Here is a 24,922-nt window from a genome sequence, read left to right on the forward strand (position 1 = left end):
TAAATAACATTGAGAAGAAGAAAACGATAGAAAAAAATCAATGAAACCAAGAGCTGGTTCTTTGAGAAAATAAACAAAACAGATAAGCCCCTAGCCAGACTTATTAAGAGAGAAAAAGAATCAACACACATCAACAGAATCAGAAATGAGAAAGGAACAATCATGACAGACCCCACAGAAATACAAAAATTATTAGAGAATACTATGAAAATCTATATGCTAACAACCTGGAAAACCAAGAAGAAATGGACAACTTCTTAGAAAAATACAACATTCCAAGACTGACCAAGGGAGAAACAGGAAATCTGAACAGACCAATTACAAGCAACGAAATAGAATCGGCAATCGAAAAACTACCCAAGAACAAAACCCCTGGGCCAGATGGATTCACCTCGGAATTTTATCAGACATACAGAGAAGACATAATACCCATTCTCCTTAAAGTTTTCCAAAAAATAGAAGAGGAGGGAATACTTCCAAACTCATTCTATGAAGCCAGCATCACTCTAATACCAAAACCAGGCAAAGAGCCCACACAAAAAAAGAAAATTACAGACCAATATCCCTGATGAACATAGATGCAAAAATACTCAACCAAATACTAGGAAACCAAATTCAAAAGTACACCAAGAAGATATTACACCATGATCAAGTGGGATTCATCCCAGGGATGCAAGGATGGTACAACATTCGAAAATTCATCAACACCATCCACCTCATCAACAAAAAGGACAAAAATCACATGATCATCTACATATACACTGAAAGAGCATTTGACTAAATTCAACATCCATTCATGATAAAAACTCTAAACAAAATGGGTGTAGAGGGCAAGTACCTCAACATAATAAAGGCCATATATGATAAACCCACAGCCAACATCATACTTAACAGCGAGAAGCTGAAAACTTTTCCTCTAAGATCGGGAACAAGACAGGGATGCCCACTCTCCCCACTGTTATTCAGCATAGTACTGGAGGTCCTGGCCATGGCAATCAGACAAAACAAAGAAATACAAGGAATCCAGATTGGTAAAGAAGTGAAACTGTCACTATTTGTACATAAAAAACCCTGAAGACTCCACTCCAAAACTACTAGAACTAATATTGGAATTCAGCAAAGTTGCAGGATACAAAATTAATACACAGAAATCTGTTGCTTTCCTATACACTAACGATGAACTAGCAGAAAGAGAAATCAGGAAAAGAATTACATTCACAATTGCATCAAAAAGAATAAAATACCTAGGAATAAACCTAACCAAGGAAGTGAAAGACCTATAACCTGAAAACTATAAGACACTCTTAAGAGAAATTAAAGAGGACACTAACAAATGGAAACTCATCCCATACTCTTGGCTAGGAAGAATTAATATAGTCAAAATGGCCATCGTGCCTAAAGCAATCTACAGATTCAATGCAATGCCTATCAAACTACCAACAGCATTCTTCAATGAACTGGAACAAATAGTTTTAAAATTTATATGGAACCACGAAAGACCCCGAATGCCAAAGCAATCTTGAGAAGGAAGAATAAAGCAAGGGGGATCTCGCTCCCCAACTTCAAGCTCTACAAAGCCACAGTAAACAAGACAATTTGGTATTGGCACAAGAACAGACCCACAGACCAGTAGAACAGAATAGAGCATCCAGATATTAACCCAAACATATATGGTCAATTAATATATGATAAAGGAGCTATGGACATACAATGGGGAAATGACAGCCTCTTCAACAGCTGGTGTTGGCAAAACTGGACAGCTACATGTAAGAGAATGAAACTGGATCATTGTCTAACACCATACACAAAAGTAAATTCAAAATGGATCAAAGACCTGAATGTAAGTCATGAAACCATAAAACTCTTAGAAAAAAACATAGGCAAAAATCTCTTGGACATAAACATGAGCAACTTCTTCATGAACATATCTCCCTGGGCAAGGGAAACAAAAGCAAAAATGAACAAGTGGGACTACACTAAACTGAAAAGCTTCTGTGCAGCAAAGGACACCATGAATAGAACAAAAAGGCATCCTACAGTATGGGAGAATATATTCATAAATGACAGAATCCAATAAAGGGTTGCCATCCAAAATATATAAAGAGCTCATGTACCTCAACAAAAAGCAAATAATCCAATCAAAAAATGGTCAGAGGAGCTGAACAGACAGTTCTCCAAAGATGAAACTCAGATGGCTAACAGACACATGAAAAGATGCTCCATATCACTAGTCATCAGAGAAATGGAAATTAAAACCACAATGAGATGTCACCTCACACCAGTAAGGATCACCACTATCCAAAAGACAAACAACAACAAATGTTGGTGAGGTTGTGGAGAAAGGGGAACCTTCCTACACTGCTGGTGGGAATGTAAATTAGTTCAACCATTGTGAAAAGCAGTATGGAGGTTCCAAAAAGCTCAAAATAGAAATACCATTTGACCCAGGAATTCCACTCCTAAGAATTTACCCTAAGAATGCAGCAGCCCAGTTTGAAAAATACATATGCACTCCTATGTTTATCACAGCACTATTTACAATAGCCAATAAATGGAAACAACCTAAGTGTCCATCAGTAGACGAATGGATAAAGAAGAGGTGGTACATATACACAATGGAATATTATTCAGCCATAAGAAGTAAACAAATCCTACCATTTGCAACGACATGGATGGAGCTAGAGGGTATTATGCTCAGTGAAATAAGCCAGGCAGAGAAAGACAAGTATCAAATGATTTCACTCATCTGTGGAGTATAAGGATAAAGAAAAAACTGAAGGAGCAAAACAGCAGAAGACTCACAGAACCCAAGAATGGACTAACAGTTACCAAAGGGAAAGGGACTGGGGAGGAGGGGTGGGAAGGGAGGGATGGGGGGGAGAAAGGGGGCATTATGATTAGCATGTATAATGTGGCGGGGGCACACAGGGAAGGCTGTACAATACAGATAAGACAAGTAGTGATTCTACAACATCTTACTACGCTGAAGACAGTGACTGTAATGGGTTATGTGGGGGGATCTTGGTGATGGGGGGAGTCTAGTAAACATAATGTTCCTCATGTAATTGTAGATTAATGATGCCAAAATTAAAAAAAGCTTTATTAACAGAGATATGAAAGCCAGAACAAAGGAGGTGACAGAGCTCAATTATACCTGTTCATTCCTTTGAAAGAAATCCTGAGATTTGAAACTTGTTGGGAGGATGACAAGGGACACAGAGAGGACCCCCAAATCCTAGAGGGCCTAGAAGGTCTTTGCCTAAAAGGCTCTGGCTTCCTACATCCTGCAGCTTCATCATTCACTTGACAATATTTATCACATGCCAAGTTTCCTTCTAAACATTTCACTTATGTTAATCAACTCAATACTCAGAGCAACCCTAAGAAGTAAGTACTATTATTTCTTCCATTTTCAGAAGAGGAAACCAAGGCACAGAAAGGTTAAGTGACTTCCTTGAAGTTGCAGAGATGGGACAGTGTTGGGGTTTGAAAAGGGAGTCAGGCTCCAGAGCCTTGACTCTTAACCACTGTCTCTGTCTAGAAGCCAAAAGTCTTAATGTTTTGGAGACAAAAGTCTTAATGTACCATCTGAACATCTGGTGCAAACTCTAAACGCTTTTTCTAGAAAAATGCACACATTTAATTTTTCATTCCATTTCAGGGGTTCACAGATCCCAAAGACCAAGTAAGACCAAGGTGTCATACACTTAACACCATCTCTAATCACATGAACAGTCTTTAAGGATCTTTGAATAAGGTTGTGGCAAGACTTTAAAAAAATTCAGTCTGAGGCTGAGAAAATGATGAGATTGGGGTGAGGGAGTGGGGGCAGTTAGCAGATACTGTGGATATGAGTCACCCCACTGCATTTCCACATTGCAGGCAGAGTCATTTTTAAACCAGTAGCCAGGCCATGAACTGCCTGCTCATGCCCTTCATTGACCTCTGGCTCTTGAAGGGTGTCTTCCCCCAGGGGCCACAGATCTTCAGGGGCTCATGGCCCACCCAGGAGGAGCATTCCTAACTCAGTAAAACCCAGCCCAGGAGTGATAACAGCCAATCCAAAGGGTACACACTGTGTGATTCCATTTATGTAACATTCTTGAAATGACAAAATTATGGAAGTGGAGAACAGATTAGTGGTTGCCCAGGGTTAAGGGGGTGAGGGGGGAGGGAGGGCAGGAAGGCAGGTCAGCATGGCTATAAAAGGGCAACAAAGGGATCCTCGTGATGATGGAGCTGTTCTGTATCTTGTCTGCGATGGTACAGACACAGACTTGTGCATGTGACCAAACCACGCAGGACTATATACGTGCACACACACACACACACACACACACACACACACACACACACACACACACGAGTACAAGGAGAATGGGGACAAACTGAACAAGATCAATGGTTTATACCAATGTCAATATCCTAGCTGTGATACCGTACTATAGTTTTATAAGATGTTACCCTTAGGGAAAACTGAGGGATCTCTATTTCTTACAACTGTTTATGAGTCCATAATTATCTTAAAATAAAAAGCCTAAGAAACTAGAAAACAAAACCAGAAAATCGCCTCAAGCCTCCTGATGATCTGGTCCCTGCTACCTGTCTACTGATAATCTGGTCCCTACTACTTGTCCACTACTTCCTCCTACCCAGTCTTCTTCCCCCATAAGCCTTCAGTCCTACTGTCCTCAACTCCTGACCCTTTCTACCCTCACAGCCTTTACACCCAGAAACAATACCTAATGAGAGCTCCCATGTTTCTTCTTATCACAGCGCTCTGCTTATTTCTGTCATACACTTAACACCATCTCTAATCACATCACTGAGGTTACATGTGTGAATGCTTATTTCAGGATGTAGATGGCGAGGAAAGATCTGTCTGCAAAAATGTTTTCAACTTCCCACAGGTCAAAACATGCCATAAAAAAACAAATAAAAAAACACTTCAAACAACTAGAAAAACGTAGCAATCTACATTACAGAAGGTTAATGGCCTTCATATATAAAGAGGTCTTATAAATCAATGACAAACATCCCTTTAAGAAAAACAGGCAATGGACATAAATAGTTCACCTAAGAATTATTCCATGTTGGCAAAATATGAACTAGACTCTCTTGTTCTGCTGCTAGTTCATTAAGTTGAGAGTGTCAAAGATAACCTATGACATTTAAATTATTTCTTTGCCTAAATGTATAATTTGTCTCCCCCTATAAGAATGCAAACCCCATAAAGACAGAGCTTTATGTTTGCTGTGGTCATTGCTTTGTCTTCAGTGCCTAAACAGTGCCTGACACATACATAGTATATACTCAATAAACACCTATTAAATGAGCAATTGGTTAAAATTCAACAATAATAAATTCAATAATCTATTTTTAAACATGGAGTATGTACCAAGTTTTTGCCTGCATATAGAATTTATCATGTGCCTATCACTGTTCTAAGTATTTACTACATATTAATCAGTTTAGTTCTCACAGCACCTCTATGAGGGAGGTGCCATTAAAATCCCCATTTTATAGATGACGAGACTAAGGCACAGAAAGGGTAGAGCCCTTGCTTGTGGTCACAGAGCAATTTGAACCCAGGCAGTCTTACTCCAGAATCCAAGCTAACTGCTGTGATTTTCTGCCTCTTGAAATGTGGTCCTTGCAACCCTGGGATATAGTCTTATTGGCCAAAGAGGAAAAGTGAGGCCTAGAGAGGCAAGTGACAAGGCCAAGGCCTCAGAGCCAGGAAGGAGCAGAGTCTGGGAAAGCACGAGCCAGGAAAAGAGGAAAAGCACCCGGGGTGCAAAACACTCCTGCCGGCAGGGAGACTTGCTTAACTCACTCTTTTCATCTGGGGGGAGGTGAGTTGCGAGTCCTGAAGTGTCAGAAGCCAGCAGCAGTCGGGAAGCGGCCGAGGAGGGCTCCTCCTGAGCCCAACAGGCTTCCTGCTCCTTTTCCCTCCCTTAGGCACTGAATTGGCTTGCGGGGGGTACTGGAATGGGCAGACAGGATACAGCCAGTCCTGTGATGAAAGGCACATAGAGAGGAAGCCGGGGGCAGCAGGGGCTGCGGGTGGCCTCCCTAGGGAGCTGCTGACCTTTGAAACCACAAACTTAAGCCAGCCTGGAGCTTCCTCTGGCCTCCAGGACAGCTGGTCAGGTCTGGCAGGAGGCCAGGGATACACTTCTCCACAGGCAGCAGCCTTCCCAGAACCACTGCCTAGCTAGGGTTCCCAGAACCAGCAGTCACGTCAGCAGCCCCACCCCAGAGGGTGAGACAGGCCAGACCAGGACCCCAAAATGGCCTGGGCTCTGCCTGCTGCCCCACCCCCAGCCCAGTGAGTGCAGGGTGGTGGTGGCAGTGGGCTTCTACTACCACCATGGGCTGCAATTTGCAATCTTGGCAGGAGCCCACCAGGCTCCCTGTGTACCTACTGTGTGCTCTCAGTCCTCACCCACTGGCTCATGCCCTTGTGCATTACCCATGCAGGTGTATTCTGAGCATTTACTATATGCCAGCTACTACAGAAGCAAAAAAGGCCATTCATCCATTCACTCATTTATTCATTTCTTCAACAAATACTGAGTGAGAAGTTAAGGTCCTAGGGATTATAAGCAGAGATGTGATGTGAGATATTTCAAGCCATCCCTCTGACTGTGTGCTGTGAAAGGCCTGTAGGGGGCAAGGGTAGAAGCAGGGACCAGGGAGGAGGCTACAGGTCTGGTCCTGGCAGCAGGTGCTGGGCTTGCCCAGGGTTGTAGGGAAGGACTGGTAAGAACAAGCGGGATTCTAGATCTTTTTGAGGGTGGAGCCAATGGGATTTTCAACAGGATGGATTTTGCAGGGTGGATGAGAGATAAAGACAAGTAATCAGGGACAAGAATGACCCTGGGGCTTTTGACCTGAGCCACTGAATGGATGGAGCTGCCATTTACCAGATGGAGTAGAGTGGGAGGGACCAGCGTGGGAATCAGGCATGCAGAGGGGCACGCAAGGAAGCTATCATAAGGGAGCTGTCGGGGCACTCCTAAGGGTCAAGTGTCCCCAGAGGGATGAGCAAGAATTACCCAAGGGAAGTGGGGGGATGTGGAGGGAGGAAGAATGTCCCAAAGAAGGCACTTTGGGCTCCATGAGGGCAGGGAATGTGTCTTATCCTCTGTAACCAGAACACTGAGCCCAGGGCCCGGCACAGAGCATGTACTCAATAAATGACCATGTGTAAGCTACTTTGTTCTTATCTTTACACTTACAGAGTGCTTTCTTAGTGCTATGCACTCTTCTGCATGCTTTAAGGCCTCCATATGAGGTCACTACAATTTTTAAGTCCATTTTAGTTTCTGAAGGGTCTTGAGAGAGGTGGGAAGAGGGAAGGGACTGTGCAGAATGAGAGAATAGCCAGGAGGACGGGGTTGTGGCCCATTTCCTACCCTACAAGGCAGTCCTTTGGCTGCAGGGATGGGCAGAAGGAAAGAGGTCAGGGATGACAGCAGAGAGGTGGGCAGGGCCAGAAGAAAACAGTCTACTAGGCATGTTAAGTGATTCAGACCCATCCCCAGGGCAGTGGGGAGCCACTGAAAGCTATTAAGCAGGAGAGGAGTAGATGCAGACCAGCTTCCAGAAAGTCCACTCCATCCAGTGTGTGGAGAATGGCTACAGGTGAGGTGGAGGTGGGGGTTAGGAGGAGGGGTGCTGCTGGGGCTGAGAAGAAGGGGCCTCTCCAGTCCTGTTTGGGAGGTGGAGGCTGCTGGTGGGGGGGTGGCCTCAGGCTGGGCAGTGGGTTACAGTGGCACCTGAAAGAGGTGCAGGCTTGCTGAAGGATGATCACACTCTCTGCAGCAAAGCAGACCCAGTGAGTCCAGACTGGCGGTACCCCCAGGCGGCATCTAGGAGGCAGCACATTCTAGCAGCCTGGAGCTCAGAAGGAAGGCTCAGGCTGGAGGCAGGCTTGAGGGTCATAAGCTGTGGCTGAAGCCCAGGGGACTTGTGCAGGGTGAGACAAGGCCTTGCCTGAGGGACAGGAGAGGGCTGGAGTCCATGAACCACCTTCACAGGATGTGGGTGGGCCAGAGCCCCTGGAGAGGAGGCACCATCTTGGGGACAGGCTGACGTCTTGTGCCAATGCCACTTTACGGCAATGGCAATGTAGACACTCCTGTTGGATGTGCACGTATGGAGTCCACAAGGCCAATGGGACCCACTGGAAGGCATCCAAGTGGTTCCATATAGGACCCTGGAAGCCATGCCCATCTTCAGAAGGTCCTGGAGGCCTCAGGGATCTGTGCCCAGGTGCCACCTGGGCAGGAGCAGCAGTTGACCTCCATCACTCTGCACAGCACTTACTCCTTGCAGCACATCACACATGCACACGTGTCTTGTTCATCATCCAAATACACACCAGCACACCAGCTCCCATCAGGCCAGAGGCTGTGCCTGTTGTGTTCAGGTGTAGCCCAAAATCCAGCACAGTGGCTGGCACACAGCGGAGGGTCCAAGATTCCATGGCTCTTTGCTGAATGGAGGAATGAACAATTTTCCCCTGGCTGTGTACAGGAGGCCTGGCCAGCCATCGCTGATGGAGGCAGGGATGCAGTTCCAAGACCTAGAATATTTCTGCCTCACAGCTAGATAAACACTGACAATTATGGCTCGGAGTCTCCTTAAATATCCTAATGCAGGCATGCACCTTGGCCACTACAGGGTCGCTGACATGCAGAGATCTGGCAATTTGGGCATCACCATAATTATCACTCACAGTCCTGAGGAGCAGACCAGAGCAGACTCTGGGCCCAGGACACTAATTAGATTTTGGCTGTCTTAGTGATGGTCATGGCTCCCGGTGGCCCTACTACTCCCTGAGGTCTGCAAAAGTCACAATGATTGACCCTGCATGTCCCCAGGTCCTCGAGCCATGAGAGACCATGCCCTGGGGCCCTTCTGCCCGTAGGTTCCACACCCTCCTCCCGCAAACTGACTGGCTTCGGTCTCAATTGTATCAAACTCCACTTTGCACTTAAACCTCATTGACTCATTTAACTCTGACAGCAACCAAAGAACAGACAAGGGGAAATTGAGGCCTAGAGAGCTTCAGGAACCTGCCTAAGGATGCACAGTTAGGGATCTGAAACTGGACCTTCTGACTCTGGAGTCCGTCTTCTGCAGTACAGCACCTGGCATAGAGGAAGCAGCCATAAACACACTCCTTTTATACACAATACACATCTCTGTTCATTCCTCATCAGGTGGGGAAGATGTGGCCAAACATTCCCCCTGCATGGAGGGGGACACCGAGGCTCAGAGGAGTTCAGATTTGCCCAAGGTAATGAGACAGGAAGTGACTGAGCTAGAACTTGGCCTCCATTACTGTTTGCTCAGCTCTTACCGGTAAACTTGTCTCAAGAGCGGCCAGGACTCTGCCCCCTGGACAAAAACAAAGCCAGCACCACGTCAGCACAGGAGAGCTCTCTGATCACTTTCTGCCTGCAGACAAGCAGGGGTGGGGGGTGCTCTCCCTCAAGTTCTTCCTGTTGTCTCACCTCATTCCTGGCACAGTTGGGGACACATAGATGTGTGTAGCCACTTACAAGGGCAGGGGCTCCACAGTAGCAAAGACACGGAAGCCTAACTCTGGGCCCAAATGCACAGGTTATGCCGAGTGGCTGAGAGATCTTGGCAAGGTGGGGTCCTCTCAGGGCCTCAGTCTCTTCATCCATGAAGTGAGGGCAGGAACATTTGCCTCACAGATGGTTGTGGGGAGGCAAAGAGACTGTGTCCAGACCGAAGAGGCCTGGGACAATATTGATGTAGCAAGCGGCAAAAGCTCATCTCCAAGCACCAAGTAAATGCTGTGAGACCCTGGAAACAGAACTGTGGCCATGATAGCATGGACAGGACTCACAGGTACAAGCTGAGCAAAGGAAGCTGGGCCCCAAAGGGCAATGCTGATCCCATTCATATGTAGGTCAAAAAACAAATGGGTCTTGGGGTTAAAAATCAGGCGAGTGTCCTTGTAGAGGCAGAAGGGAACCTTCTTGGGGCCTGGGCATGCTTTGCTTCTGGACTGGGCTATACACAAGTGTTTTGTGAAGCTGTACACTTGTCTGCATGTATGGTGTAATAAAAAGGAAAATAAGAAAGATGGATGGGCAGGAAGGAAGAGAGTGGGAAGTGCAACCTAGGCCATTAGGGTAGTCAGCAAAGATCTCAGACCATCTATCCCCAGGGCTTGTAGGATCCTCAAAGACCCTGTAGTCCACTCCCAATGACACTTTAGGTACCCCCATCCCTTACAAGGGGCTATCCACACTCTACTTACCTGCCTCTCACAATGGGACACTCACTGCCTCTGAGGGTAGCTACAGCTCCCAGCCATTTCTCGCATGACCATGGAGAGATACTTCTCCCAGTAAACTAAAATGTCAGACACATGACCTCAATGACTGGGAGAGGACAGTGGCGGCAAGCGTATGCCCAGTCCGAACAAGCAGCCACCACTCTGCTTCAGCTGCCTCTTGCCATGTAAATGAAGACCTGGGCATTATTAGGTCTTCCCATTTTTTTCAAAAGAAGCTCAAAATCCAGATTTTTATGCATATTATCCTGATTTTTAAATGTTGGAAAATAGTTCAACTTTTTAAAACAACACTTCACATGTTGATGCAAAGCATTTTTTTTTCTTTTGAATTCCTGTGGCTGCCAGACTTGAGTCAAAGAGAAGTCCTAGAATATACAGTTGAAGAAAAGAAAACAGATTGAGAAAATTAGTCCAGAAAAACATAAAGATAAGTATAGGACTATTAATACTGAATAAAATAGAATTCAAGGCATCAAAGTATTAAAAGAGAGAAAGGTACATGTTTTATACTGATAAAAGGAGCAATTCACCAAGAAAGTATGATAAACATGAACCCATTTTCTATTCATATATTTTACTTATATGCACCTAACAACATAGCTTCAAATATAAAGCAAAAAAAAAACAATAGAAGGCAAAGAGAAATAAATGAACAGATCCTCTATCCTAGTGGGAGGTAAATCAGGTAGAGAAAAACACAAAAAAACAGAAAATATGAATGATATAATTAGTAAGTGTGACCCAATAGATAAATTTCTAGAGCTTTACACCAAACAGAAAATATACAACCTTTCATATACAAGAGAAACATACAGAAAAACTGACCAATCTTACAAAGACCTCAACAAATTCTCCATCACTGATATCATACAAGGCACAAATATTGACCATAATAAAATAAATTTAGAAATCAGCAATAAAGATAACTTTAAAATACTTCAACTTAAAAAATTTAAAAAGCACATGACATTTTTAATTGAAAGAGAATTATAAACTATTTTAGCAGTAAATGACACTGTGTAATAAGACCTGTGGAATGAAGCCAAAGCAGTATTCAGAGAAGAGGATTATGGCCACTTGACTTGGAGTAGATTTATTCAAAAATAAGAAAGACTGAAAACAATTACTAGTTTCAAATAAGGGGTCTCAGAATGGAAGAAACATTGATTGACAGCAACTCATATAAAAGAGAGATCTGGAAGTTTCAACTGGCAAGCCCAATATGAGTCCCCAAGTGGGGGGCTACAGCTGCTATAAAGTATGACTGCAGGTCACATTAACAGAGATAAGGGCTCCAAATCCAAGGAGGTGATAGTCTCCCTTCTCTCTGACTGGGCAGGCTTTGGGAGAGGCATGGGTTTTATGTGGATTTTGATTGGATCATATCCAAAGCCAGACTGAATTCTTTATAATTCCCTAAGTAAGGAAGAAAGAACTATGGCCGCATAGTTTGAATAGAGTAATACTGGGCTGGGGTGGAATGGAGAATGGTTACTACCTCCAAGGGGCACAATCAGAGCCAGAAAGTAAAAGCTCCTGGAAAGTTAATTTGGCTAAATATCTGGAAGATTTTTCTCCCAGTTAGAGCAGTCCAGCTGTGGAAGTCTGGCTACTTGAAGGTCTATGCTCCATCTCCAGAGACAAGACTGTACTGAAGGCTGTGGCTCTGAAGGCTTGGAGGGCTTCCAGCCCAGAGATCTGTCCTCTCCTCTCCAGAAAAGTTCCATTTCCTCTTTTGAAAAGGCAGAACACTTCACTGGCTGCTTCAGGAAAATCTCAGGCCCTTCCCAGTTCTTCAAAATGGCTCTTGGTGATGACTACACTCCCTTATTTCTGACCATGAATTTAGTTCTTTTAAACTCTGTTCTTTGCATGGCTCAAACAGTGGTTAAATGCACAGGCTTCTGGTTGAGCAGCCCTGGGTTTGAATCTAGACTCTGCTACTTCTGAGCTATGTCACCCGGTAAGTAGTACCCTGAGCCTCAGTGTCCTCTTCAGGGAAAGCCGAGGCACCCACTCACCCCCTCTCCCCTGCACAGTGCCTGATGGGGAATCAGTCCTCCACTTGTCCTCATTCTCCTCCACACCCACTCTGCTGTGGTGTGTCCTCACTGTCTGCATTGCTGGGAAAGTGCTCACTGGTAAAATGATTTGTACAATGACTGCATTATCCGTAACACCAATCCTGGCCTGTCCATATCCACAGGGTTGCTGGGTAGATTGGTAGCAGGTAAGCATACCAACAGTGGTCTAAGTAGTCAATGGGTCTTTACCATTTGAGCACAGTTTCCATTATGTGTTTAAACACAGCAGTGAAGACTGAGACTCTAGAGCTGCTGGGTTCACAGCCCTTCTCTGCCACCTTCCAGTTTGAAACCCTAAGACAGGTTACCAAACTACTCTATGACCACTCCGTTGTCTGTAAAATCTGGATGAACAGTTCCTACCTCATAGGGTTATTCTACAAGTTGAATGAGATAATACGGGTATCTGGCTCCTGTTTCCCCTCTGATCTATGCTCCTGCACCTCCTTGCCTTGCTCAATTCCACCCAACCACATCAACTTCCTTGTGGGTCAAACATACCAAGCTTGTTCCCACCTCAGGGCCTTTGCGTGTGCTGTTCCCTCTACTGGGATCACACTTTTCCCAGACAGCTATGCCTTTCTGCCTCAGGTCTTGGCTCAAAAGTCACCTCCTTGGAGTCACCTCTCCCCAAGACTGGTCAGCTCTAGAAGGGCCCTCACTCCTGTGTCATTTGCTGCTCTGTCCCCAGCCCCTGACACATTTTCTGAGTGTGTGTAAGCCCAGTGCTGGCACTCAAGACATGTGCACACCCGACACTGGGCAGTTTAATTCTGTAAACAAGCCCTGCTCGTTGAAGGCTGTTAGTCCCTTTACACACCCTCCTGATGCTCAGAACTACACCTGATCCCCTTCAGGAAATCTGCCCCATGAAACCCTTGAAGGCCAAGTTCTCTTCCCTCCCTCAAGGGAGGATAAGGCGTGACTCAGAAGCCAGCCTGGGGGGTGATCATCCCCAGTGAGTTGTTGCAGCACCCCAGCCTGCTGGTGCAAAGACCCTGGATTTCTTGAGCAACCCTGAGGAGGTATGGAGACCCAGGGGGCCTCTGTGAGTGAGAATGAGTCATTTGAGGCTATGCTTGAAACCTGAGGCATCACCATTTCTTGGAAAAGCAAAGGCGCATGCATTTAGAACTGCACACAGAGCACAGGCAGGCAGCGGGCCCAGAAGTAGGGTCAGTGGGGTGACTAGACCCTTCCCGTTATTCCTGCCACCTGACCCCTTCTTCCCCAGGCCTGTGCCCCATGTCTTTCTAACTGTCCTTTCTCAGAGAGACTCTCCAGCTCTGCCCTGTCCATTTCACCCTTCTACCTGACACAATACTGCAGTTCCACACTCACTTGTATGAAATCCTGTGGGCCAGGTATGTTTCAGAATTCAGAACTACTCAGATCACAGAAAGGTCAGGTACAAAATACCACCCAACAAAACCACCCCTGTCTCCAGGGATTGAGAGCAGTCTCCTGTGATCAACCATTAATATCTCTGTAATGAGACATACAAGTGTTCATACCAAGGAGGATAAAGACTCCCAAAAGCCTCATTTTAGTTCATGTTAGGTCTTGCCTCCAACTGAGTTGTGAACAACTGGTTTTCAGAGCTTGTGGATTTCAGATAGGTAAGGGGTGTAGATCTGCATGTATGTGTTTGTTTGGGTATTGCCTGTCTTCTCAATTAGAATTTAAACTCCAGGAGAATGGACTTTGTCCAGTGCTCTATCAGCAGCACCTGGCATTAAGTGCCTAGTAATATTTGAAGAAAATATGAGTGAGGAAGATAGGTACTGTGCATGGAGAGTGACTGTCCTAAATGGGGAGAGAAACAGCCATCACTGAACCATGTGTGAGGTGCCTATAAAAATTATCTTATCAATACCCCCCAAATATCATTTTACTGACAAGCAAACTGAGGCTCAGAGTTAAGCAACTTCCTCCAGATCACACAGATAGGAAACATCAAGCTTAACTTCGACCTAGAGTCCCTGTCTGCAAGCCTGTGCCTTTGTCTCTGCTTCAAGCTTGGAGAAGCAGAATGACTTGCTGGAAGTTGCACAACAGAGCAACAGGGACAACCACCAGTCTCCACTGCGTTTCTCCAGTCCATGTTTTTGCAAAGGCAAGTTCATACAACATCCAGGCAAGACACTGGCCTCTCTTCTAGCCTAGCCAAAGGAAGGCTGGCCAAATGTGTCTAGGCATGTCTCTGGCCATGAGGAATGCTCAGGAAGACATCTCTCTTGGTCACCCCAGTGAACTGGCACATGGGAAAGAACATGGGCCGGGAAGGAAGGCAGGTTTGAATCCCTCTCTCTGTCCCTCCTAGATGTGTGACTTTGCACAAAGCCACAACACGCATCTCAGGATCTCAGTGTCCTCACCTGGGAAATGGATGGACTAAATCCCATCCAGTGGGGCTCATTTATTTACTTAACAAATACACAGTGCTTACTCAATGCGAGGCACTGTTCTGTATGCTTGACATGTATTAATTCATTTAGCCATCAGTACAATGGTTTAATCACTATAATCTCACAAATGGTCAAATTGAGATCCTGAGAAGTTAACTACATAGTAAGTTCAAAGGCCAGCATTTGAACCTGAGCAGGCTGGTTCCAGAGTCCATGCACTTACTTACAAGGCATACTTCTTGTACAGGTACAGTAATCATGAACATTTATTATAGTGGGCATACTATGGGTTGGAAATTGTGTTAAGTATCTTATGCAACACGATGTTCTTAACACTCATGAAGGTCCAATTTTATAAATGTGAAGCACTTCACAACTGTGAAGTACCTTCTATCCCTGCCCCACTCCCAGGGGCCATCAAGGGCAGCTGAGGACAGTAGGCCATTTGATCCCAAACTCTCTCCCCATCCTGGGGGTAAGAGGAGAGGAGTCAGCGAGAGGAGGGAAACTTCTCTCCTCACTTCACAGACACTTCATTTCAGCTCCTATTCTAATCTGAGCCTCAGGAAACTGTGAATGCCTTAGGGACCTCTTCCCTGCCCCTGCCTGGGCTTTCGGCAACCCTGGGATTGTTATACCAAACACAGCACTTACTGAGTTCCTACCCAGAATTTGGAAATCCTCAGGTCATCCCAGACCTGCTGTTGACTGGGTGTTATAATCAGGGCAACTCACTCAACTCACTCCTCGGTTTCCCTCCCTCCAGATTTGGCTCCAGAGGTCCAGTGTGGAACTCAGGAGTCTGCACTGTGATGTTTATGGCTCAGGTAAAGGGGAGGTACACTGGCCTAAGCTCCTCAGCGGCAGCATTCAAGTCTTTTCACAGCATAGCCAGGCCCACCTTTCCATCCACCCCTGGCCTCTCCCCTTCTCTGGGTGCCATGCTCTTCCACACCTCCCAGCCTTTATCCACGCTGTTCCTGCTGCTCAGCATGCCTTTCCCTCCTGTTCTCTACCTGCCAAGCTCCTCTACCCCTCTTCCGAGCTGGCTCAGAGGTCTCCACTGCAGGAATCCTGTCCCACTGCCCCGTGAAGGGTGATTCCCCCCTACTTGTTTCCTCCCTGCTCATAGCTCCCCTCCTCCAGAGGGAGCACTCCTTGAAGAGCAAATAGCAGTGCCCTAAACAACACGTAAGCAATGCCCAATGAATAGGCCAGTGGGTGTTAATGAATGAATGAATGGCTGGGGCTCCCTGCCTCCCATTCCACACTTCAGCATCCTCATCTGATATCACAGGGTGAGCAAGTTAAGTTCAGGGGCCCTTGCAGGGCTCTGGAATCTCCTGACTGTGGGGACACCCTGGACAAAGGTACACCTAAGCCTCCGTTTCCCCACTGGACTTTAGGATTTTTATAAAGGCACTGCTGTCGCAGCAAACGATCCAAGCTCCTAAACAGACCAGCCACAGGGGGTGAGAAGCAAGGCTCACAGCTCATCAAGGGCTGGGGAAGGGCAGAGGCTAGGATTCAAGCAGGATTAGTGCCAGCCTGGGAGCCATCTGAGAAGCTGAGCAGCGGGCACTTCTGAGTTTGCTCATCCTCACTCTCTCCTGGTTATAGAAATCCAGATTTTGTTTTTGAAGAAAAGGATCCAGATTTATTCCTTGGAGTTACTGAATCTGAATCTCACTGAAGGGGGCCTGGGAATCTGCGTTTTAACCAAATCCCCTGGAGAACTCGTTTTTGGGTTAGTCTGACAAATACTGTTGATGGGTGAAAACTAGCCGGCTCTGGCATCAGACTGCCTGGGTTTGAATCCTGCTCCACACTTGGCAGGTGGGCTGTTACCTCGGGCACGTTAAGTTGCCTGTGCCTCAGCGTCCTCATCAGAAAAATAGCCACAATACATACATACCTAGCAACCGGGAAGGTAATTTAGAGAATTAACTCAATACTTTCAGCGTTCAAGACAGAGCCCACACAAAATATGTCTCAGGAAATGATCGCTATTGTCGGTCCATCTAATATTCCAGTGAGACCACAGGGCTAAAGGGCCTTGCTTCCCTCGGTCAGATTCCTTGACCTAGTATCCAACCTCACAGTGTTCAGAACTTTCCCTACACTTTTTTCTCACCCCGCAATCCTCACCAACTTCCTGTGCTCCGGGCAGGGGATGACTGTCCAGGGAAGCGGTGCGTGGGCCAGACCTGCCTTATCCCACGCTCAGCATGTCCCCAGACGCCCTAGAGGCCAGCACGAGTCGTGAGGGCGCGCGGGCCGGCTGCCTGGGCACCAGGGTCAGCCTGCCCAGCTCCGCGCTCCTGCCGCCCCTGAGCGCAATGGGCAGAGCCAGCGCTGCCCGGAGCGGGCTCCGGGTTCCGCGTCCCGAGCGGCGGGCGGTCCCCGCGCGTGGCCGGCTTTGTCCCAGGAGCCCCGCCGCCTGGAGCCCCGCCAGCGGCCGAACCCCCGCCCCCGACCTGCGCGCAGACCCCGGGTCCTACCTGTGCGCGCCGGCCCCATCCGCCGTGCCAGCGCCCGAGCGGGAAGTGGGGACTCCTGGGCGGCCCGGGCCCGCCTGCGCCGCACGGGGCTTTCCTGGGCGCCGGCCCGGGCCCGCCCCGGCTTCCTGCGCCCCGCCTCCACGTCCCGGGCGCCGGGCGCCGCGTCCCGGCCACTGTCCTCCGCCCCCTTCAGCCTGGGCCTCCTACCTCCCCCGGGGGCGACCCAGCTCCGGGCCCGCGGCTTGTTGGCGTCCTCGCGGCGGCCCGAGGCCACGCCCTCCGGCGAACCCGCAGGGGTTCCTCTCGGCCACGGTAAAGTCCCAGCCACCCCGCTGGGCTCAGGCCGGCGCTCCGCCTCCTCCCCCGCCCTTCCCGCCAAGGCCCCCTCCCTCTGTAGAGGGGCAGGTGCCTTTCGGGCTGGGGCTGGTCAACTTCAGTCCTCCCCTTTCCAACAACCCAATGTTTGCTACGTACCAGTTGCCTGTTCATTCCTTCAACTACAGTCACTCAACAAATACACTCAGCAGTTACTATGTGCTAGGCTCCAGAAGAATGCAGCTGGTGAAACAACCCTTCATCAACAGCTAGTACAATCTGACAGGCTCTGTTGGAAGACATTTGCATATATTGACTCATTCAAGTCTCACAAGTACACCATGCGGGAGCTATATTACTAACACCCATTTTACAAATGGGGAAACTGAGGCACAGAGCCTCTGAGGGGAAACTTGCTGAGAATCATGCCGCAGGTGTGGGATGTGAGCCCATGCTCCATACACTAACCATTGGACACCAAAAGAGCCCAGAAGGAACCCAATGGAAGGGAAAAATACCAAGTGAACAAAAGGTCCCAAGGAGAAAGTAAAACCGAGAGGGACCTGTTAAGGCCAGTGGGGCAGGTGGTTGAAAGGTATCCTGGACGAGAAGACATTTGAGTGGAGAACCTGAAGAGGAAATGGAGGAAAACTAGTTTAGAGAGAGAAAATAGCAAGTGCAAAGGCCCTGGGGTGGGAACCAACTTAACACTGTGAAATAAAATGAAATGTTATAGTCCCCACAGTGGTCCCACAGGAAAGAAGAACTTGCTTTGGGAGCTGCAGAAGCCCTGAGTCAGCCAGGACAAGTCTTACCTTGCTGTGAAGACGCCCTGCAGCCATTCTCACCTCTGTCAGCAGGATTGCTGCAGCCCCTCACCCAGGACGGAGAAGAAAAGGGTCTTGAAGACCAAAGAGAACAAAACTGATCAGGAGTCAGGTGCTCATGACCTTGACAGAATTCTTCAGGGGCAAATGATCAGTCCCAACCCGCACCAACTCTCCCACACAGAGAGCATCAGAATGTGCAGAGTCTGTACTTTTCAGGACACTAAATGAAATGTATCCTTGACACAGTGCTTGTCATACTAGTTACTGTCAAGTTTTCTCTGCTGTAAACTACGTATAAACTGTCTCCATACAAAAAGGAACGGAGCAGTCTGATCAGAGCTTTCTCATCAACTGTCATCCCGGCTCACAGCCCTTAATAAAACTGAATAAATCTTTCTTCATAAATCTTAAAGGCTGTGTGGATTTCAGCCGACATGTTGTGAGGAATTGTCTGAAGGCCAGGTTGGCTGGAGAGGCTGGGCAGTGCTGGGGACCCAGAGAGAAATCTTGCCCTCAAGCTGATCCTGATCTGAGGGTGGAGGGAAAGTCCTCAGAGCCAAGGACAGCCCAGTGGGGTTGCCAGGGTAGAGGGCAAGCCAGGGAAGCAGTGAAACCTCCAGTGAGAAAGGGCTGGCTTCCGAGGGGAGGGGACACAGTCCTTCAATTCTCATTATTCTTCATGCACTCGCTCTTTCTTGGCCCTACTGTGTGCCTAGCCCTGTGGCAAGTGCTGAGGATGCAGACGTGAAGATATGAAATAGACCCAGGCCCTGCCTTCTGAGAACTTACAACTCAAGTATGTGACCTTACGGTGGACTCAGTCTTGGAGACAAGGATGGCTTCCTGGAGTGGGTGGCCTCTGAGGGTGTCTCCAAGGGTCAGCGGGGAAAAGGGAAAGGCACTCAGGATGGCATGAGCAACTACCTGGAGGTGAGCCATGACATGTGGGGTGGAAAAACCACAGCTATTCAGCGTCTATTTATTCATGCCTCTATGTGCCAGGCCCACAGCTAGGGGCTGAGGAGAGTGAGTAATACATGGACCCAGCCCCTGCCTTCCTGGCCCTGGGGGGTTTGGTTGGGGCCCTGACAGGTAAATGGACACAAGCAATTAAGGGTAATGAACATGTGATGGGGAACAGGTGGACATGAGAGGAGTAGAGATGGGGCCTTGGGAAGGATCAGTAAAGGTTGGAATTGGCCAGACAAGGTATGAATTCCAACAGGTCAGATGATAATTTTACATTTAACGTGAGTTCCTCAGAAATGGTACCTGAGCAACTACAGCAGGTACTTCACTGAGTAAAGTCTGTTCTGCCTAGAAAAGCTCACACACATTCACACTCATCCCCTTGCCCACTCACACACCCACACATGCACACTCACACACTCACATTTACACTCATCTGTCCACACACATTCACTCATACACATACACTCATTGACCAGTATATTCACATTCATTCATGCTTGTGTGCTCACATGTGCACTGTACTCACACTCATCCCCACACCCACACATCCACACCATTCACACCCACACACACAGACTCAAACTCAAATACTGGCCCACTCACACTCCCTCACACACACAGTCCCTCACACACTCTCACCACCACACTCCCTATGTTCATTACACACCCACATAATCCCATGCTGCTGGTGTTAGAACCCAGCTGCCTTAGAATTAACTTCCCCTTGTAAAGATGACTCTTAAGCATTGTCTAGGTGTCTCTGAGTTTGCGTTCAGTCTCATCTGGAGGTGACATCCCACTTTGGGGATGTGTGGCCTGGGCTCTTTGCCCCGCTAGCCTCCCAGAGTGGGCTCCCACCCTGTTTTCTGCATGTCTAGATCATCGTTGCTCTTTCCTCACTTAGCACCAGACAACCTCTGTCTGAAGCAGTTCCACTACTTACTGACTATGGGACTTTGGGGACAATGGGTCATTCCTCTATGCCTCAGCTCCCACATCTGCCAAGTGGGGACAGTGACAGGCCCCAATGGCCACGTAAGCATGGGATGATGGAATATTTGCAAATGCTTGGAATGACGCCTGCACATTGTAGGTGCTCAATAAATGTTAATTGTTATGTTCAAAGGGAACCTTTCCCTTGGCCTGTTTGCTTGGTTGTAAAACGTGGGTGAAAAGACAGGAAAGGAGATAGCAGATGTGGTCCCATGGGAAAACTGGGGAAATCTGGCAGCAGGGAATACAGGAATTCTTTGGACTAATCTTGCCTCTTTCCTGTCTGAAATTATGTCACAAAAAAGAATTAAAGAAAACAGAGCCTTTTCCCAAGGCCCCAGAGAAAGAATAGATGTGAAATTTGTCTCTTGCCTACAGTCCCGCTATCCCAATTTCACCCAAGCTGTCCAGGCTGTTAGGGGCAGCTCTATGTCAGGCCTTGCAGAGGAGCCCAGAGGCCCCCAAATAATGAAAACTCCACTTCTCAACCCAGGAGCTCTCAAACATTGTCTAAGTATAAGCTCAGCTCATGTTCAATATCATAACACACTTATTTGCTTTCAAGCCTATGTTTCAGTTTTTAAAAATTTTAGAACAGTTGTAGATTTATAGAAAAATTTATAGTGGAGCACTCCCAACAGCAGTGCAGGAGAGAGTTCCTGTTGTTCTGTTTTCTAGCCAGCATTTGGTGTTGTCAGTGTTCTGATTAATGTGAATTGGCATCTATTGTTATTTTAATCTGCATTTCCCTTAAAGGCATTACCTTGAGCAGGTTTTCAAGTGCTTATTTGCCATCTGTATATCTTTTTTGCTTTTGAGATCCTTGTCCACTTTTAAATGAGTTGTTTGTTTTCTTATTGCTGAGTTTAAAATTCTTTGTATGTTTTGGATACAAGTCCTTTATTGGATATGTGTTTTGTGAAGACTTTCTCCAAGTCTGTGGCTTATCATTTCATTCTCTTAATAGCGTTCTTTTGCAAAGCAGAAATTCTAATCTTAATAAAGTCCAAGTTATCAACATTTTTCTTCTATGATCATGCTTTCGGTGTTGTATCTAAAAACTCACTGCCCCACCTAGATCCTAGATTTTCTCTTACTGTACCTGCTAGAAGTTTTATAGTTCTGCATTGTACATGTAGATCTATGATCCATTTTTAGTGAAAGATTGAAAGTCTGTGTTTAGACTTTTTTTTTGCATATAAATGTACAGTTGTTTCAGCACTATTTGTTGAAAAGACTATCCTTTCTCCATTGAGAGCCTTAGCTCTTTTGTCACAGATAACTTGGCCATATTTGTGTGGGTCTTTTTCTGGGCTCTGTATTCTGTTCCCCTGATCTATTTGTCTATTCCTTCACCAATACCATACAATATTGAATACTGTAGTTTTATAATAAATTTTGAGGCTGGATGCTGCTGCTTCTAACTTTCTTCTTCTTCAGTGTTGTGTTAGCTATTTTGGATCTTTCATCTCTCCATATAAACTTCAGAATCACTTTGTTGGTATTCACAAAATAACTTGCTGGAGTTTTTCATTGGAATTGTGTTAGATCTATAGATCAAGTTGAGGAAAATTGGCAGCTTGACAATACTGAGTCTATCTACCCAGAAACATAGAATATCTCTTCATTTATTTTGATCTTTTGTTTCTTTCAACAGACTATGACAGTTTTCTTTATACTGCAAAGAAATCCTATATATATATTGTTAGATTTATATCTGTGTGTGTGTTGAGGGGGCTGGTGCTAATGTAAATGCTCTTGTATTTTTAATTCCAGATTCCAACTGTTCATTGCTGGTATATAAGAAAGCAATTGATTCATATATTAACCTTGTATCCTTGCTGCAAACACTTAGTGCCAGGAGAATTTCTTGTTGTTGTTCACTCCTTGGGATTTTCTACATAGACAATAATGTCATTTGTAAAGAAAACAGTTTTATTTCTTCCTTCCTGGTTTGAATACCCTTTATTTTATTTTCTTTGTCTTACTGCATTATCTAGGACTTCTGGTTCCATGTTGAATAAGAGTGACGAGAGGGAACATCCTTGCCTTGTCCTTGACCTTTAGAGAGAAAGCATCCAATTTTTCACCACTAAGTATTTTGTTAGCTGTAGATTTTTTGTAACCGTTCTTTATCAAGTTGGGGAAACCCCTTTTATTCCTAGTTTGCTGAGAGTTTTGGACTTCTGTTAATGCTTTTTATGCATCTATTGATATGATTATTTGATTTTTCTGCTGTAGCCTGTTGATGTGCTGAGATACGTTAATTGATTTTTGAATGTCGAACCAGCCATATACAGCCAGAATAAATTCTGCTTGGTTGTAGTGCATAATTCTTTCTATACATGATTGGACTTGATCTGCTAATGTGTTATTGAGGACTTTTTGCATCTATGTTCATGAGAGATCCTGGTCTTCAGTTTTCCTTTCTTATAATATCTTTATTTAGTTTTGGTATTAGGCTAATGCTGGCCTCATGCAATGATTAAGATGTATTCCTTCTGCTTCTGTTTTCTGGAAGAGATTGTAGAAAATTGGCATAATTCCTTCCTTAAATGTTTGGTAGACTTCAGCATTGAAACCATATAGATGTGGTGCTTTCTTTTTTGACAGGTTGTTAATGATTGATTCAATTTATTTAATAGATAGAGGCATATTCATATTATCTGTTTCTCCTTTGTGAGTGTTGATAGGTGTGAGTTTCGAGGAATTGGTCTATTTCATCTAACTCATCCAGTTTGCGAGCATAGAGTTGTTCATAATAGTCCTTTAATATCCTACTTCTGTCCATGGGATCAATAGTAATCACCTTTGCTTCATTTCTGCTATTACTAATTTGTGCCTCCTTTCTTTTTTTCTGGCTTTTTTTCTTGGTTACTCTGGATAGAAGTATATCAATCTCATTGATCTTTTCAAAGAACTAACTTTGGGTTTCACTGATTTCTGTTTTCAATTTCATTGCTTTCTGTTCTACTTTTTAATTCTTTTCTTCTGCTTGGTTTAGGTTTATATTGCTTTTCTCTTTCTAGTCCCCTAGGTAGAGAGTTATTGATTTTAGAACTTTCTTCATTTCTAATATCTGCATTCAATGCTATAAATTTCCCTCTCAGCACTTCTTTCACCACAACCTCACAAATTTTGATATGATAGTATTTTGATAACATAATAAAAATTATATTTTTATTTTCATTTCATTACAAGTATTTTTAAAAATTTCTTTTGTGATTTCTTCTTTGATCTGTGGGTCATTTGGAAGTGTGTTTTTTAATCTCTAAATATTTTGGGATTTTCCAGTTCTCTTTCTATTATAGATTTTTGGTTTAATTCTATTGTGTACTAAGTTTATACTTTGTATGATTTCTAATCTTTTGAATATGTTAACCCTGAATGTGATCTATCTTGGTGAATGTTAGACATGAGCTTGAGAAGGATATAACCTGCTGTTGTTGTATGAAGTGTTCTATGAATGTCTATTAATTAGATAGTTAACTGATGGTGCTGTTTAGTTTAACTATATCCTCACTGATTTTCTGCTCTACGATCTGTCAGTTACTGAAAGAGGTCTTGAAGACTACCTTCCATTATTGTTATTATCCGGTAATATTATTCCCTCTAAAATAGTGGATTTATCTATCTGTCTTTGCAGTTCTATCAGTTTCTGCCTCACATATTTTGACACTTTATTGTTAGGCACGTATACATTAAAGATAATATCTTCTTGGAGAATGGTCCCCTTTATTATTATGTAATTCCCCTTTTTAATGCCTGCTTAACATTCTTTGTTCTGAAGTCTTCTTTGTCTGAAATTAATATACTCTGGCTTTTTCCTGATTAATGCTAGTATTAATGCTTAGTATATCTTTCTCTATACCATTCATTTTCATTTGTATTTAAAGTGTGTTTCTTGTAGATAAAACATAGTTGGATCTTGTTCTTTAGTTGGTGTATTTAGACAATTCATGTTTAAAATGACTCCTGATATAACTGGGCTAATATCTAGACTGTTGGTAACTGTTTTCTATTCATTGCCCTTTTTGTGGGGTTGTTATTTTTTTTCTGCCCTCTCTGTTCTTAATTAAACATTTTATATGATTCATCTTCTCTCCTCTCTTAGTGTATCAATCTTCTTATTTTTTTTAAAAGAAACATTGTCATAGAATTTGCTATATACATTTACAACCTAACCTAAATCTACTTTCAAATAACACTATATTGTGTCACAGGTAGTGCAAATATAACAAAATATTTCCAGTCCCTCCTTCCCATCCCCTATAACACAGCTGCTGTCCATCTCACTTATCCATGTTATAGTGACCCAATCAAAACCATATCAATATTACTTTGAACAGTTATCTATTTGGTCAATTAACTTATTACAATTGGATTTTCTTTACTCTAATTTATTCCTCCTCCGACACTCTTCTTTATGTAGACCTGAGTTTCTGATGATATTTTCCTTCTCTTTGAAGAACTT

General features: G+C 45.0%; 1 protein-coding gene across 6 annotated transcripts in view; it reads right to left on the reverse strand.

Annotated features, from left to right (window-relative positions):
- Nucleotides 1–17,675, reverse strand: part of IL4R (interleukin 4 receptor) — a 45,520-nt gene extending 27,845 nt beyond the window's left edge. For 2 of the 6 annotated variants that reach the window (XM_073215375.1, XM_073215374.1), the window contains exon 1: nucleotides 17,339–17,539. Coding sequence is in view for 2 of the 6 variants with exons in the window: in XM_073215373.1 (XP_073071474.1) it covers nucleotides 5,837–6,034 (198 nt within the window). In the remaining 4 variants the exon portion in view is untranslated. The other 4 variants (XM_073215373.1, XM_073215372.1, XM_073215376.1 and 1 more) reach the window with 3 other exon arrangements.
- Between the last annotated feature and the right edge of the window lie 7,247 nt (nucleotides 17,676–24,922).

The sequence above is a fragment of the Manis javanica genome, chromosome 10 (genome assembly GCF_040802235.1).
Source record: "Manis javanica isolate MJ-LG chromosome 10, MJ_LKY, whole genome shotgun sequence".
Lineage (NCBI taxonomy): Eukaryota > Metazoa > Chordata > Mammalia > Pholidota > Manidae > Manis > Manis javanica.